Below are 14,171 nucleotides of genomic sequence, written 5' to 3'. Positions count from 1 at the left end.
GGAGGGTGAGTAGGTAATGGAAGCATGGCAAGGTGAAATCTGGTGGTATCAAATACCCTTCCCAATATCTTTCCCTAGCAACTTTTTCGGATTTAAATATTAATGGGCTGCTTGGCCATTGGTCCTGAGCTATCCAGATATCAGGCAGCATCTCACCATACCACATTCACCCACCGACTGTGTTGCTCCTCACCACCTTGTTTGTGTTTTCTTCTCCCTTGTCCCCTGCAGGGTGTGAACGGCATGTCTGTGGATGAGAAGACTGACTCCCCCATGTATGTGTATGAGTCAACGGTGCACTGTACCAATATTCTCCTCTGCTTAAATGACCAGCGGAAGCAGGACATTCTCTGTGACGTGACGCTGATCGTGGAGGGGAAGGAGTTCCGCGCCCACCGGGCTGTGCTGGCTGCCTGCAGCGAGTACTTCTTGCAGGCCTTGGTAGGGCAGACGGAAAATGACCTGGTGGTCAGCCTGCCGGAAGAGGTACAGTATGTCACCGTGCCCCCACCATAAAAATCAACCCCCTTTTTCCCATGTGGTGTGGAAGACCTCTGAGGTCTGCTAAGGTGGCTGAAGGGAGTGTGGCACAGGTGTCAGTGCCTGCCCCGCAGGATGTGCTTTTTGTGTTTGGGTGGGTTGCAAATTGCTGAAGGATGGACGTGTTCACGCTATGCCAACCTTCCTCACTAGTGGTAACTCCTAAAGATTGTGGTGGCAGAGCTTTAAGATGCTTCAGCTCGCCTTTGTCACTGTCACCAAGGGAGTTGTACCCAAATGCATAATTACCGCAGCCTCATTCAGGGTATTATTAGGACCCTGATATTCTTCTGCTCTTCCAGACAGGAAATTTGATAGGAGTAATGTGGCTGCTACACCGCAGGTTATTGTTGAAAAATCATTTGAGCTGTCACGTTGTTGGGAGTCTCATTGCTGTCCACTCCTCTCCAGCAGCTCATATCTTCGTCCTCCTATTTCCCTTCTCCTGCACCTCATCCAGCCTTGCTTCCTGTCACCTCCCCTCATAAAGAATTTGGGATTTAACTGCTTCAGGCCTTTTGTTTTCCACCAAGAAACCATGAACACAGTCTGTCAGAAAGCAGGGTTTTTCTCATGCAGCATGGCTCCCACAGCAGGAAGCCAAGGGACATAGAAAATACGTACCTCACTGGAAAGTTTACTTTATTTTACCACAAAATCTCACTGGCTGGCTTCCACCCCCACTGTAATTTCCTCACAGCCATACAGGCGTGACAGCACAGCTACCGTAGGACATGCCGGTGGCTTTGCTGCCTGCAGAGGGGAGGTGTGTGCCTGCTGGCCAGAGCTGCCATCACCCACTGCCTCAGCAGTGCCTGCCCGGTGTCTCCAGCTGGGAGGGGTGGCATGAGAAGGGTGATGATGTACCCAGGGCACAGCACAGCAGTCACTCAGTGGGTAAGTGCTCTGGCATACAGAGGGTTTTTCACCATCAGTTGCTTAATGCCCATGAAGAGACATGGTATGTTTTTAAATGATGACAGGTCCCAAAGTGTCACACATCGGTTTTCCCCTCTGGTTTAGTTCTCCAGAGACTTCAGCAGCATCGTGATGTTGTCATGGCATAAGTTGGAGAGGACTAGAAGTAGGTCACCGGCTGTGACTTCATGAGTCTTGACACTGAATATTACTCATGAAGACATTTCAACCCAGACATTTTGCATAGGAGTTTAGAGATATCACAAAGGACATGATAGGATGCACACTGTGATTCTACAGTGTCCACTAATAATTTCCAATGGAAGAATTGAGTCTCAGTCAGTATCTCATAGCTTTCTCACCACAAAGCAAGGGTAGGAGTAGAGAGGTGACAAAACATACCCAAGGGTGCACAGGTATGAAGGGGCAGGAGACTATCAATGCTCTTCTACAAAGGCTTTGTGAAGACTCCTTGTATAATTCAGGTCCTGTTAGATAAAGAAAAATAGTTCAAATTCAATTAAGCATGTACAAGAGTGACTGAGATATTCAGATGAATGAGCCTGGCCTGAAGGAGGAGTAGAAAGCACTGTTGCAGGTTCATACTGGTGGTGTGATGACTAAGACCAGCTACTGTGTAGGCAGACCAGCTGAAACAGCAGAGAGGAGGAGTTTTTCTTTAATACTAAAGGACACTGTTGACACAAACATTAATTGGTTTCAACTTGGCTTTTAGTAAAATTAGATTGGAAATTAGAAGATTTTTAATCCCAGCAGTGGTGAGGTGCTGAGCTTCAGGCCAGTGGGAGGAGAAGGGTGGTGGAGGGGTCATGATGTGTCTGCACTTGGTGACCCAGTACTATGTTCATATAACAGTAAGGATTTAAAATACAGTGGTTTGTTTATATGTTTTATATAAGATGCTATATAAGAAAAAAATCCTCCAGTCCAGCCTTAAATTATTTCTATTTAAGTGAATACCCTTTGGATAAATGGAGTATTATAGTTTTACATTTTGGAATGTGTCTCAATGAAAGATCAAAAATTTTAATGACTTAGGGTTACACTGGCTACTGTTACAGCTCCAGTAAAGTTTGTGGAGTTGCAGAAGGAGTGAATCTAGTTCTTAAGGTTTTTCCCAGAATCTTGAAATTGTCATGCCTCAAGTAAGACCACCACTGTTACTTTGCCATGTACTTTTAACTTTCTCATCTTGGAAAAGAATATGCAAATTAATTGCTGTTAAATGCATTGAATCTTAATTTGCTTGTTGGCTACTTTATTTGTATAACTGTGTGTGAGGTGGTCAGTTAAATAATTTCCTCACAAATGCTAGTCATTTGGGATAAGGAGAGCTGCCTGATGCATTTTGTTATTTTTCAATTATTCCTTGGTTAAGGTGCATGTCTCTGTTTCTGGTGTTGCTCACCTTCAGAGTGCTGCGTTTTGGTAGGTGCCTGTGCGTAGGTGAGGGAAGTGCCTCCAACAGTGTCAGAGCTCCCCATGAGAGGAACTGAAACACTCCTGGTTTTTAAGAGCTGATAAAGCAGAGGAAACACTCTCTTAGTTATATGGCATTTAAAGAAGTTAGCAGGGTTTTTTTTCGGTTAGCTAACGACTCTTCCCAAGGCTACTGTTTTCAGTCCGTGGTCTGCAGAGCTCTGGCAGCCCGTGAGTTATTTCTAGAGGTATATGCAGAAACTGATTTACTCTGTCATGTAGGGGGTTATTATTCCAATCGAAAGATTTCAAACAGAAGTTGAAAGTGAGTGTCCTGAGCAAATCTTTTTTTCATGATGAGAGACATTTTATGTTGGCATATAATATTATAGAAAAGTGGAGATTGAAAATAATTCTTAAATATAGTCTTCATTGTTCAAAACTTTTCCAAAGGTGACAATCATTCATAAATTCACTAAGCTACTTTTAAGTCAACCATACAAGCATTGCATTTTAAATTCTGGCATGGTTTGAAAACTGCTGAAGTATGTTGTGGAGAAAGGCCATCATTATTCTTATTTCTCAAAGATTTGATGTTGGAGCTGGATAAAGCTTTATATGTGTAGCTTTTAAATTCATGTTTTGTTGGTGAGAGGGAGCTTAACATCGAAACAAAAGAACTTATTTCTGATTATTCAAAGCAGTAAATCTGCCTCTGAAGTCTAAACTGCAGACTTTTTTTTTCCTTCATAGCATGTTGGGGTCTTTTTGTTAATCTGGCATCCCAAGATTGTTAACTGTTGTCTAGCTAAACAGCGAACAGATGTTTTTTACATTATTTCTTGTGTATATCCAATTACAAGTGAGAGCAGTCTTTATGATATGCCAGTCATTTCAGTAGGGAGACATTGTGCACACACAGAATTGGGACTAGTTGAATTTAGAGGATTTTAAACCCTCTGCAAAACTTTGTGTTAGACATTTCAGGTCAGTTCAAGTGTGACTTAATGTGCCTCCGTTTAAACCTTTACCTAATCAACTTAAACTAAGTCAGTATGGAGCTAATTCTGCACTGACTGGAGAGTTTCCATAAACTCTTTAGTGCTAGCCATGGTAATTTGATTTTGTACCACACCTTTTCTAAAATAATGCATTTCAGTGTGTAGACAAGCTTGGAAAAACAGCTGCATAATAAGGGCGCAAATGTGGCTGTCGTTTGTGAACTATCAGCCCTCATTGCAAGTTACAGGAATGGAGTGTCAGCTGCCTACAGCTAATAAAAAAGGACCCCGTTAGCTCTTGACTTCTATGCTTTTCATCTGCAATTTTGCTAAACAACTAGAACCTGCTTTTCACTCAGGGTATTTTTTAGCGTTTATGCAGTTTTCCTCTAGCAAGTGCTGTTAAACACAACCCGAAATTCAAACTTTCAAAAAACTGAGTTTAAAGCTGTAAAGTAGGTTATTCACTCCATACCCCTAACTGTTGTTTTGTTTTATTTAATCACGAAAACTGGTCTTCCTTCCTCTAACAAGGCACTTAATTAAGTTTTTAATTTATGATAAGAAGTTAAATGGCACTTATGAGGCTTTTTTAATGGTTTCCATTTCCCATCCAGATTACAAAAAAAGGTGTGATAGAGAGAGAGACACGGCTGTCAGCCAGGGGTATTGTAGGTCATGCCAATATTAGCTGGCAGCAGGCCGTTATCCAATTAACATTGCTTCATCGCTGCAAGTAATAGCTCTTGAGTAGATGATTGAGTCATTCATGCTGTAGTGGTACTCTACTTGAGAAGGAGCCAGTGCTTTGTCGAATAGGCTTTTTATTTGCTATTATTACCTGACTGACTCTGCTAATAGGAGTGCACAGCGAGTCTTCATGGGCAAGCTGAAAGCCAGGCACTGGACAGAGGAGCATCACTTGGTTTTCTGAAAGCTGAGATTGCAGTTACTTGGTGAAAAGACAGAAGCAGAAACAGCAACAACAAGTAAAACCCCTCAGTGGCATTAGATTCCTACAGGTTAGAAATGAGATTCTCAACCTTGCTTGCATTTTTTTTGACTTGGGGGTTTGCACTTGGAAAAATCCTTCACCTGGTCATTGCAACCATGACAGTACCAAATGCCTGTCTCTCTGGTGAAGTTAAACACAAATCTTCTGAAGCAGCAGACCAAGCTTTCTTTAGCCCATGCCTAATACCAGCCTTTCTGCTATTTTAGAAACTTGATTCTGGAGTAGCTTTATTAGTTTTACCTGTAGCCCTCGAATTTCTTGAATCTGTTTCAAAGAGTGGTAACTTTTTTTAGTGCAATGAACTATCTGCTAGAAATGTTGCCTTTCAGAAGGATTAAACTGAATTGTCTCTTCCAACAGACAAAGGGAAGCAGCATCTCTTCTTGGGAAGAGAATGTGGGATGTGCTTGAGGAGCTTTTTTGTTTATCCACACAGCTCTTTTCTTTACTATTAAGAGAATGATGTTCAGAGTAGATGTAAACACACACCACAGGCTGAATTTTTCCACGTCCTTTATTGCTCCCTGATGACTGCTGTGAAACCTGATATTTCCCCGCAAGGTGAAATTTACCTGTGAAATTTCCCCTGTGAAATTTGTCATCTGCCTCTTCGGTTGGCATGGGTTAACTCCCTCACATGGTTGGTTAATCCTTGCAAGGAGAAAGGCAGGACAGGACCTCAGTTCGTATTCAAGGCTGGCAAAAGCTGAGTATGTTGGAAAGTGAAGGCATGTGGCACCCTGGGTGGGACTGAGCCAGGCATCTAACATTAGCATGGCTCATAGCTGACGAGGAGGAGAAACACTGGCAGCTGCTAACCATCCATGCCAACCTGCCAGCCTGAGGGAAAAATGCTGGGAATTAGCCAACGAAAGATGATTGCAATGAGGAGAAAATCAAAGACAGGATACAGGAGGTCAACTGTTACATACCCTGCTGGCTAAAGGCAATTACGATTCCTTTTTATCTCTGTAGAAATAAACAGTATTCTCTTACTTTGAATCTTTCCTTTCTGTGTATTCTTTATATGTATAAATACAGTATCTTTAAGGAATGCAGGGACTGAGCTGGGAGTACTCTGCACAGGAGCATAGAGTGGAAAAGGTGATCAATGTGGGAAAGAGGAGTAAGAGGGCAAGAAGTTTTTTTCTCAGTTGTAGGATGTTATTATGCAGTAGGGAACAACATAAGACCCTTTTTCGTTGGCACCACAGAGATATATTAGGAGTAGCTAAGGTTCTTAGAGAATGGGAAACTTTAATGTGGTTTTCTCTTTACGTGACTATTGACCATGGATGTTCCTCACAGGAATTGCAGCACTGGACAGAATTATTTCTGCTTTGGCTCAGGAGGTGGCAGGAACCTGAAAGCCTTTCTGAAAGCCACCATTCCCTTCATCTGTGGAGCTTTTTGTAGTGGCAAAGGGTTATATCCATGAGGTTTCTAGTAAAGTCCGGCTTCAAGTTCATTTATGCCCCAACGTTACTGCAGCTGTGCCACTTCAAGGAGTCCATATGGAGAGACGGTTGGGTCTTTGGTTTTCTAAATTCCTCCTAGGGAATGTGCTATTTTCGTGTTGGTTCACAGCGCTGACACTGACCGCAAAGAAGGATGACTGGAGGCTGCAGCTCTGTAGTGAGAGTACAACTGAGCATTTGGGTACTCTGAGGTCTTACTTAGCAGAACACTAATTCAGGAGAAATCGTGAGACAGAAATGGATGTCGTTTTATGTGTGTTGCTTATGTAGCACAGTACAACGACATACATTGTTTCTAGAAGGCGAGCAATAAAACAGAAATGAAATCTTCAAGATGTGATATGAAATTCCATCCATGTATCACTGCAAAAGCAACGCCTGATTTTTCATGCCTCACATATGATGAAGAACCTAGCCACATACTTTTCATTCCATATGGTGTAACTTCCATTATTTTCTGATGAGGGCTGTCTTGCTATTCATAACATTCTCTGATCTTCACCAGTGGAGAAAAGCAAAATACATCTATGTTATGGTGAGAGCTAGGCTTAAAAAAGCAAAACAAAAGTCATGCATACATGCATGTTGAAGAGAGAAAATCTTACAATAACTCCTTTGCCTCCCTTTGACAGTAGCTGTACAGTTTATTTATTTATTCGAGTAGGCATATAAAAATGTACTCTCAAAGGGGATACAGAGATGAATGCGCAGAATAAAATTCTCCACTGCAATAAGTGGACTCAATTTCGTTGCCTTTGTTAGACTCCTGCCTGCTGCTACTGCTAAATTGGGCTGATTGGCTGTGATTGCACTCGCTATTGAAAAGGCAGTTTGCAGTGTGGAAACGTTCATAGTCAAACATAACAAACATAATCTAAAATGTAAGAGATGTCCTGATGAGTAAGTTCTACAGGTAAACTATGCTAATGGCATCAGCAGAAGCAATAAGGATGTGCAACACAAGGTGGGTTATTTTTGTTTGGGGCTTTTTAATTTTTTTTTTTTTAATTCAAATATGTATGTGGGCATGAATGAAAATGAAATGGCTGAGCCATGACTGTGTCTTAGCACCATGAGCATTCTGGCCCTGCAGACTGAAAGATCTCCCCCTCTCCTCCCCCTCCACTAATGATTCTCTTACCTTTGCTTTTTCTCCCTCTAAAAAATTCTTTGAATTTCTTTAATGACTGCAAACTAGGTATCTGCTCTTTTAAGAGTCCAGAAATACAGGCTGAGCATTTGCCATTTGACTAAACAGACAGATAAGGCCCAGTTAAGACACCCGTCAGCTTCACCACATCAGACACCACAACTTGTAAGGTACTTTCTCATCCCAGTACCTAGCTTTGTTTTATTAGTGTTCCCAAAACCCAAAGAAAATAAGATTTTATCTTCATACAGCACTTTCTGACAAGGATTCCCTGGTGAATAATGTCAGACTGACTGTTTTTCTCGGCTACTAGTGAAACTGAGCATGTTATGGGGTGGAATATGCTATGTATTCAAATGATGCATTGCAGCAGTCAACAAACATTAAGGCTAGGAAATATGGTTCAATTTGGAAGTGAAATACAGGTTTTAGGTGAGCAAAAGGCAATTGAATCATACTAGGATTTGGGAGTTAGATGCTCTTTGTGAATTTTACAGGCAGGCTCTTGGGTTTTTTAGAGGAACAAGTAGACACATGCTTTCTGTTACATTTGATGCGAACTCTGAAGAGCAAAATGGGTGGTTTATTCCAGGATTTTTGTGCTGTGACGAATTTTCATCTGTCCCACTTTGATGAGAGACAGACAGCAAATACCTCTAAGTCCCAGTACACTCTAACACTACTGAAAGCTTATTCCTTGGGCATTTTATTTACTTTAATAAAATAAATAAATAGGGGCAGCTGTGGTTGGTCAAACTACAGATCTGTCTAGTCCAGATGTGGTTTGTTTTAAAAATGAGTTTGAATTTCTCTGAAAGAGCTTAAAAGGGGGTTTGTGTGGTTGTTTAAAGACTTAAATGAAAAGAAAGTATCAGACATATCTCTAGGAAGCATGTTGTAATTTATTGGAGAAAGATATGAGAGCCAGTGGCAGTTGTTTTGAAGCCAGATTAAAATCAACTGAAAAATTTGGCATGTGTTTTTATCAACAGACTGATCAGTGATGTGTATGACTGCACATTGTTTCATAACTGTAAGGCAAATGGCCTTTGAGAGGGACAAAGTTCAGACACCCTTTTAAGAAATTTGGTGCACAGTACAGGTGTAGTTGAGTGGAATTTAATATCCTAAGATAACATAGATTGGATTTGCTAATAAACCTTTCTGTCTCTCACTTAGTTTAGTCTAACCTTATAAGAGTTGATGGCATCAAAGTGTGCAGTGAAGTGTAACTGTCTGTTTCCCACACACAGAAGTAGTCGAAATATTTTCTTTTTTTTTTTAATTTAGAAACCTTTAGAAGACTATGTGGTGAAGAGAAGTTTAATTCCTAATTGAAATGGCACCCTGCTGCTAGCTGGGGGTCCACAGTCAAAATAGCCATAGCTGGACTGAGGACAGCAGAAAACTGCAATACTAGCACTTCCAGTAAAACCAATATATAAACAAAGTGTCACCAAACAGCTGGAATTGAGAGGTATCAGCTCTGGAGTCAAATAATGGTAACATAAAACCTTCAGCAGTAGATTTCTGAGGTCTCTTGTGAACAAATAAAATACTGTCATCACCTCTCTGCAAATGCTGGGGTGGAAGTTGATGCGTCAGATGGGAATTACAGCACAGATCTGTGCATCAGGTCACTGATGATTAAATCACCTTGTGTGAACCCCTCAGCAATGTTTACCTCTCTCTAAATGCTCTGGTTCACATTACCTCAAAGGAGATGAACAGACTGACCCACAGCTGGCACAGCTGCTGGCCCCAGAGCAGCCTGTATACCTGACCCAGAGCTTCAGCTTATCCGTTCTCAGCTAGAGTTTCAGTCTCATTTTCTTCCCTCTGTATCTTTTAACCGTGGAGAAGGCGTTGAGGGGATTGTTGGACTAATTGCAGCATTTCTCAAGATGATCACGGTAGGATGGAGCCACTTGCTGCCTTATGTGGCTGATTGGTCCTGGGTGACCGATGGGCTTTTCTCTGTGTCCTCTACCTGTTCTCCCTGCACAGTCCTGAGGTCCTGTGCACTGCCATTGACAACAACTGCTGAGACTACCACATTCAAGATGAAAGTAGACTTGGAGGCATGGAACAGAGCAGAAGATGCCTGTGAATTGCTGCAGACTTCCTGTCCCTCACCAGGAGGCCCTTTGAGGGTGCTTAATGAGGAATTTTTGCTTAAGTGACAGCAGTTGCAGACCAAGGTTAAAAATAAGAAAAGTATTATTTTAGATTTTGTGCATGGCATTTATCCCAAATGATAGGCGAGCAGGTACCTAGCAAGACTTGATCTCTTCCACAGAGAGCTAAGCAGACTTGGTAAATGGGAGCTGTTTTCAGGACCTCAAAAACTGGGCACCTTTGTTTTGGTGTTGAAGTAACCATATTTAGTTGAGTATATATTGCACCTAGTCCACATCATTCCCTGCAGCAACTGCTGCTGGTCATTTCAGAACTATACTTTAGAGAAATTGAAGTGTACAGACTTACTGTAAGGATTGCAGAGGGATTTGGCAGGTGTGAGCCAGGATGGATTCAGGGGCACTGTTGGGTTCTCAGTGCTTCCTTCTGCTCCTGCGGTGTCAGATGCACTTCCCAAAGGCTGGGCTGAGGTGGCTTTTTTACTGAGGGGCAGTAAAAAAGAATTCAAAAAGACCATCCAAATAAATGATTTGACACAGAAAGGAACCTGAACAATGTAATAGTTTAAAGAGGTGTAGGCATCCAGTGTATTGGGCTTCAAACACATGGTAATACTCTACTTGAAATTTGCTTGCTATGAATTGCGATAGGACCAAACTCCCTTATCTCTGTATATACCTTGTACTCTCTGTTCCCAGAATGGGTGGGAATGCAGTCTGTGGTAGTGTTTCAAGGTTTAAAAAATAGATTTAAAGAAAAAAAGGATTGTCCATGCTAACTTTACTAGTACAGTTCTTAGTTTCTGAAAAAAATACTTTTGATGAAGTTCTTCTGGATTTTTGTGAGACTGTCAGACTACATTTCTGGCTGTGTAGAGAAATGTCTTGGGTTTTTGCTTATCTTTGAAATTCAGACCTGTGGTTCTCTGTTTCAAGGGTCTGCAGCTAGTAAGAAACATGTCTTAAAACAACTCTGAAAGCAAAATATATTTCCATCTCTGACCACGCAGCAGTGGTACAACATGCCTAGCCACCTCTCCCCAGATACACAGGCAGCCTTCAGAGAAAATTTCCCTGTCAGAAGATTCTTGGTCAAGTAAAAATAGAATGAGCTCCAGTTATTTACTGTTTCTTTCAAAGGACGGTGTTAGAGCCAGTAACCTTTTAAGACAGGAAAAACCTGGGGAGAGACAAAACCTGACAACTTCCCTATTGATTTCCATAGAGGACTAGTGCTCATTTCTGCTTCTGAAAGGGGAAACTGGACTTCAGGTGGATGGGTCTCCAGCCATTCCATCTGCCTGTTGAATTTAGCTAATTTTTTACCTTGTTTTTATCTGGCTGCAGATTTTCATGTTGTGCCTTGGATGGATTTCTGCATATGGCATTTTTGTTTGGACATAAAGCCAAATCAAGCAGTTTCTGTCTATTCCTTGAATTTGTTAGTTTTCGGGAGACTGGACACATCAAACCATGTTTTAACGGCTGTGTTTTAAATGTCTGAATTAATTTGTCAAATGCAAGGCACAAAAACCAGAGAGTTGCCTGTCTTTTGTAAGAACCATCTATCCTTGTCATTTTTGCTCAGTTTATGTAAGCAGTAGCCACTGAGGTTAAATAATATCTATACCATCGTCCAAGGAAGGGACATATATAGGCATTGAGACATTCTACAAAGAAACACGTTCGCATTTACGAAGTCATGATAGCATTCAAAAAGCAGAAAGAGTTCCTTTCAGTAGTGGCATAAACCTTTAAATTTCAAAATCCCTTTCTTCTTTCTCTGTCTTCAATGTATCTTGCAGTTGGACGACTGAGAAGAACGCTCATTAAGGGCTACCTCAGGCTGGGTTTGGTTTTGCTTCCTTTTGAAAGATGAGCCTAATCCTTCCCTTACAGGATTTATTTCACTGTTATGCGTGAACTCTCCAATTGGAAGACTCAGTTAAGAGGGCATATGCAGGTAAATTGTTAAAGATAAGCATTTGAGCATGTTTCTGGCCTCTGTCTTCAGCTGGTGGTACACAGCCAAGGTGACCCTAGAAGGAGCTGTGCTGGACCTCTGCACGCAGCTCTGTAGGGCAGGCAGACCGGTGCTGCACACGTAAACTCCTCTTCAGAGGGTTTCAAGTCATTCCTAGCCTCAGGGTCCCAGACTGTTTGCATCATCCGCTCTTGCACTCTCTTCTTAGTTCTCAGATACAGTTTTAATCTGAATTACTTGATGAAGTTACAGTTTGGTTTTGTAATTGCTTTTCTGCAGAGTAATTGCATAGTCAAAGGGCTGTGAGAATTCATGGTCATTTCTTGTCACTGTGTTCTACCTCTTGGTTGAATGATAAGGTGGTAGTAAAGACATCTCTAAATATTCTCTTTTAACTAGGCTTTTCTTTTCCCAAACTGCTCTGATTGCAGGTAGAGGAAAAGAAAAGGTCAGGTGTCATATGTATTCTTAAGAGACTTCGAAGGTGTCTTTGGTATTCTAAAGAGCAGAAGAAATCAAAATGGTAGTAATTATTTGACCAAATCATTTTCCTCCTGATACTACAGTTTCTTAAAGTCAAGGTTTTTATGAGGCTTTTTTGTAACTAATTGTCTGTGCTATCATTCTTTTTTTAAATTCAAGGGAAGGGAGAAAGTAATTCCATTTGCAGCTTGCAGCCCTTGTCCGTCTGTCAGATGGGTGTATATTTACAAGAATTCACAAATGCCTGTTTCTAATTTCTCCCCTTAGAACAAAGGTTACTCCGTCATTGCCTTTGGAAGGCTTTTGGGCTAGCTTGCTTTTGTGTGTATGTGCCTTTTTTTTTTTATACCATGCCAAGCACTCTGTTGAGACTCTACTAGTGATCAAAGGAACAGAAGGAAATTTTGAGGTTTGGAGATAAATCCTGTTCACATGGCTAAAACTGTGTAAAACCACCACAGTGATCTGTTGGAGAGGGATGGAGAGCTAGACGTTGTGTTGTGTGCTCCCCATGCCTGTCTCTGCTGGGGTGAACCAGCTTCTGCCCTACCAACCTCAACATGGGGTCTTCCAGCACCAAATGTGGGAAGGACTTGAACTCTTCTTGGTCTTCAGGAAAGCAGGCACCCCTGAGCAGTCTCGCATTTCCACACCCTCTTTATGCATGTACTACTGGCACGTAAATGCTCTTGCTCAATCCTATCAGCTGCATATCATTCTATTCTGGGAAAGGTGAGAGCAGTGCTGGAAATGACTCATCTTCAAAAGGCATCAGCTTTACCCTTTTTATCCCCCAGAGTTAGTCCTCCCTTTGTGCTGTAGGTACCGTAAAAGGGGGAAGCATCACTTTTTTAAAAAACAGATAGCGATAAGAAATGCTGTGACTGCCCATAAAGTGAAGGTATTTGTCATTTGGAGTTTATATGGCTAATGAGCTCTCTGCAGTTTCAGTGGTCTGTTTTGCCAGGGGTTTTAAAAAGTCCCTGAGAAGCCTCTATGGCAAGTGAAGGAACCTTGGCAAGATCCTGCATTACACCATGCCCTGCCCTGCATTCCTGTAGTTCTTGCAATTTCCTGCCCCTTGCAATACGGCTGTGGCTTTGGACAGCAAGGACATTCTGTATTTCCCAAAGGAATGATGTTTTAAATGTCTTTATCTGTGAGAGTTTTACTATGTGCAGTGGATTTGCACAGGGGCAAGGGGATTTTTGGTTTGTGTGACTATGTGCTGTTTTGTGGCTCTGTTTTATTTCCTCTTACATCCTCCTCCCCTCCCTCTTCTACCTGAAACGTTCAATTAAATCTAACATAGCGATACTTTTAGATGGAGGCGACGCTTAGCTATGCCGGTTCCCACTGGCTTTAAACTGCTGGCTGCAATACTGCAAACAAAGTCAGACCCTGTGTTGGCCAGCAGTTCCCCCCAGCTATCTGCATGTTTGCTCTCCAGGCTTTATTTTACCTACACTATTGAAGACTCTGGAGTCACAGCCTATGTCTCATTGTTATGCATGGATGGAAAATATTCCTGTACTTATTTGCATTCATTAGCTGTTGGTAGCTTCTCTGTTGAGGTCTCTAGCCTTGTTTTTACAGTGCTTTTGGCAGTGTTTCTGCACTTGGTGTGCGAATTTTTATGATCTGTTGCATGTTATTCATGCAATTTCCTGCCCTGTAATGGTATCAGTTTTCCAGACACAGAGGAATACAAACGAAAACCCAGGAGCCTGCATTAGCATAAAATGTCCCAGTTCTGTCAGTTTGATTAATTTGTCTCTTTGTCTCCACTCTATATGATAAGTGCTATTAATGGTTGCAACACTTCATATGTCAAAGTCTTTCTTCCTAATGACTTGAAAATGTGGTTTATTTCCCCCTTTTTTGCATTATTTTTCTCATTTAGCATTCCACTCAAGTATAGATTTATGCCATGCTCTTTCATTATCTTACTGGTTGCAGCACTGGAGTGATTACATATGGTGTAGGGTATGAGCAAAGATGCGATCCCAGGGGCAGCAGCTGCT

The 14,171-nt window shown here is 41.7% G+C and overlaps 1 protein-coding gene across 10 annotated transcripts in view; it reads left to right on the top strand.

Moving 5' to 3' along the window:
* Positions 1 to 14,171, top strand: part of BACH2 (BTB domain and CNC homolog 2) — a 193,491-nt gene that overhangs the window by 142,037 nt on the left and 37,283 nt on the right. For 6 of the 10 annotated variants that reach the window (XM_051777772.1, XM_051777771.1, XM_051777774.1 and 3 more), the window contains one exon: positions 232 to 486. In XM_051777772.1, the coding sequence (XP_051633732.1) occupies positions 244 to 486 (243 nt within the window). In that variant the 5' untranslated portion in view covers positions 232 to 243. Of the gene's footprint in view, positions 1 to 231; positions 487 to 1,942; positions 3,224 to 4,760; positions 4,922 to 14,171 lie in introns of those variants that run through there. The other 4 variants (XM_051777781.1, XM_051777779.1, XM_051777778.1 and 1 more) reach the window with 4 other exon arrangements.

The sequence above is a fragment of the Manacus candei genome, unplaced genomic scaffold, assembly GCF_025592945.1.
Source record: "Manacus candei isolate 608988 ecotype Guabito, Panama unplaced genomic scaffold, ASM2559294v1 h1tg000011l, whole genome shotgun sequence".
NCBI classification, from domain to species: domain Eukaryota; kingdom Metazoa; phylum Chordata; class Aves; order Passeriformes; family Pipridae; genus Manacus; species Manacus candei.
The sequence above is the reverse complement of the archived record's forward strand: the minus strand, read 5'-3'. Positions and strand labels throughout refer to the sequence as shown.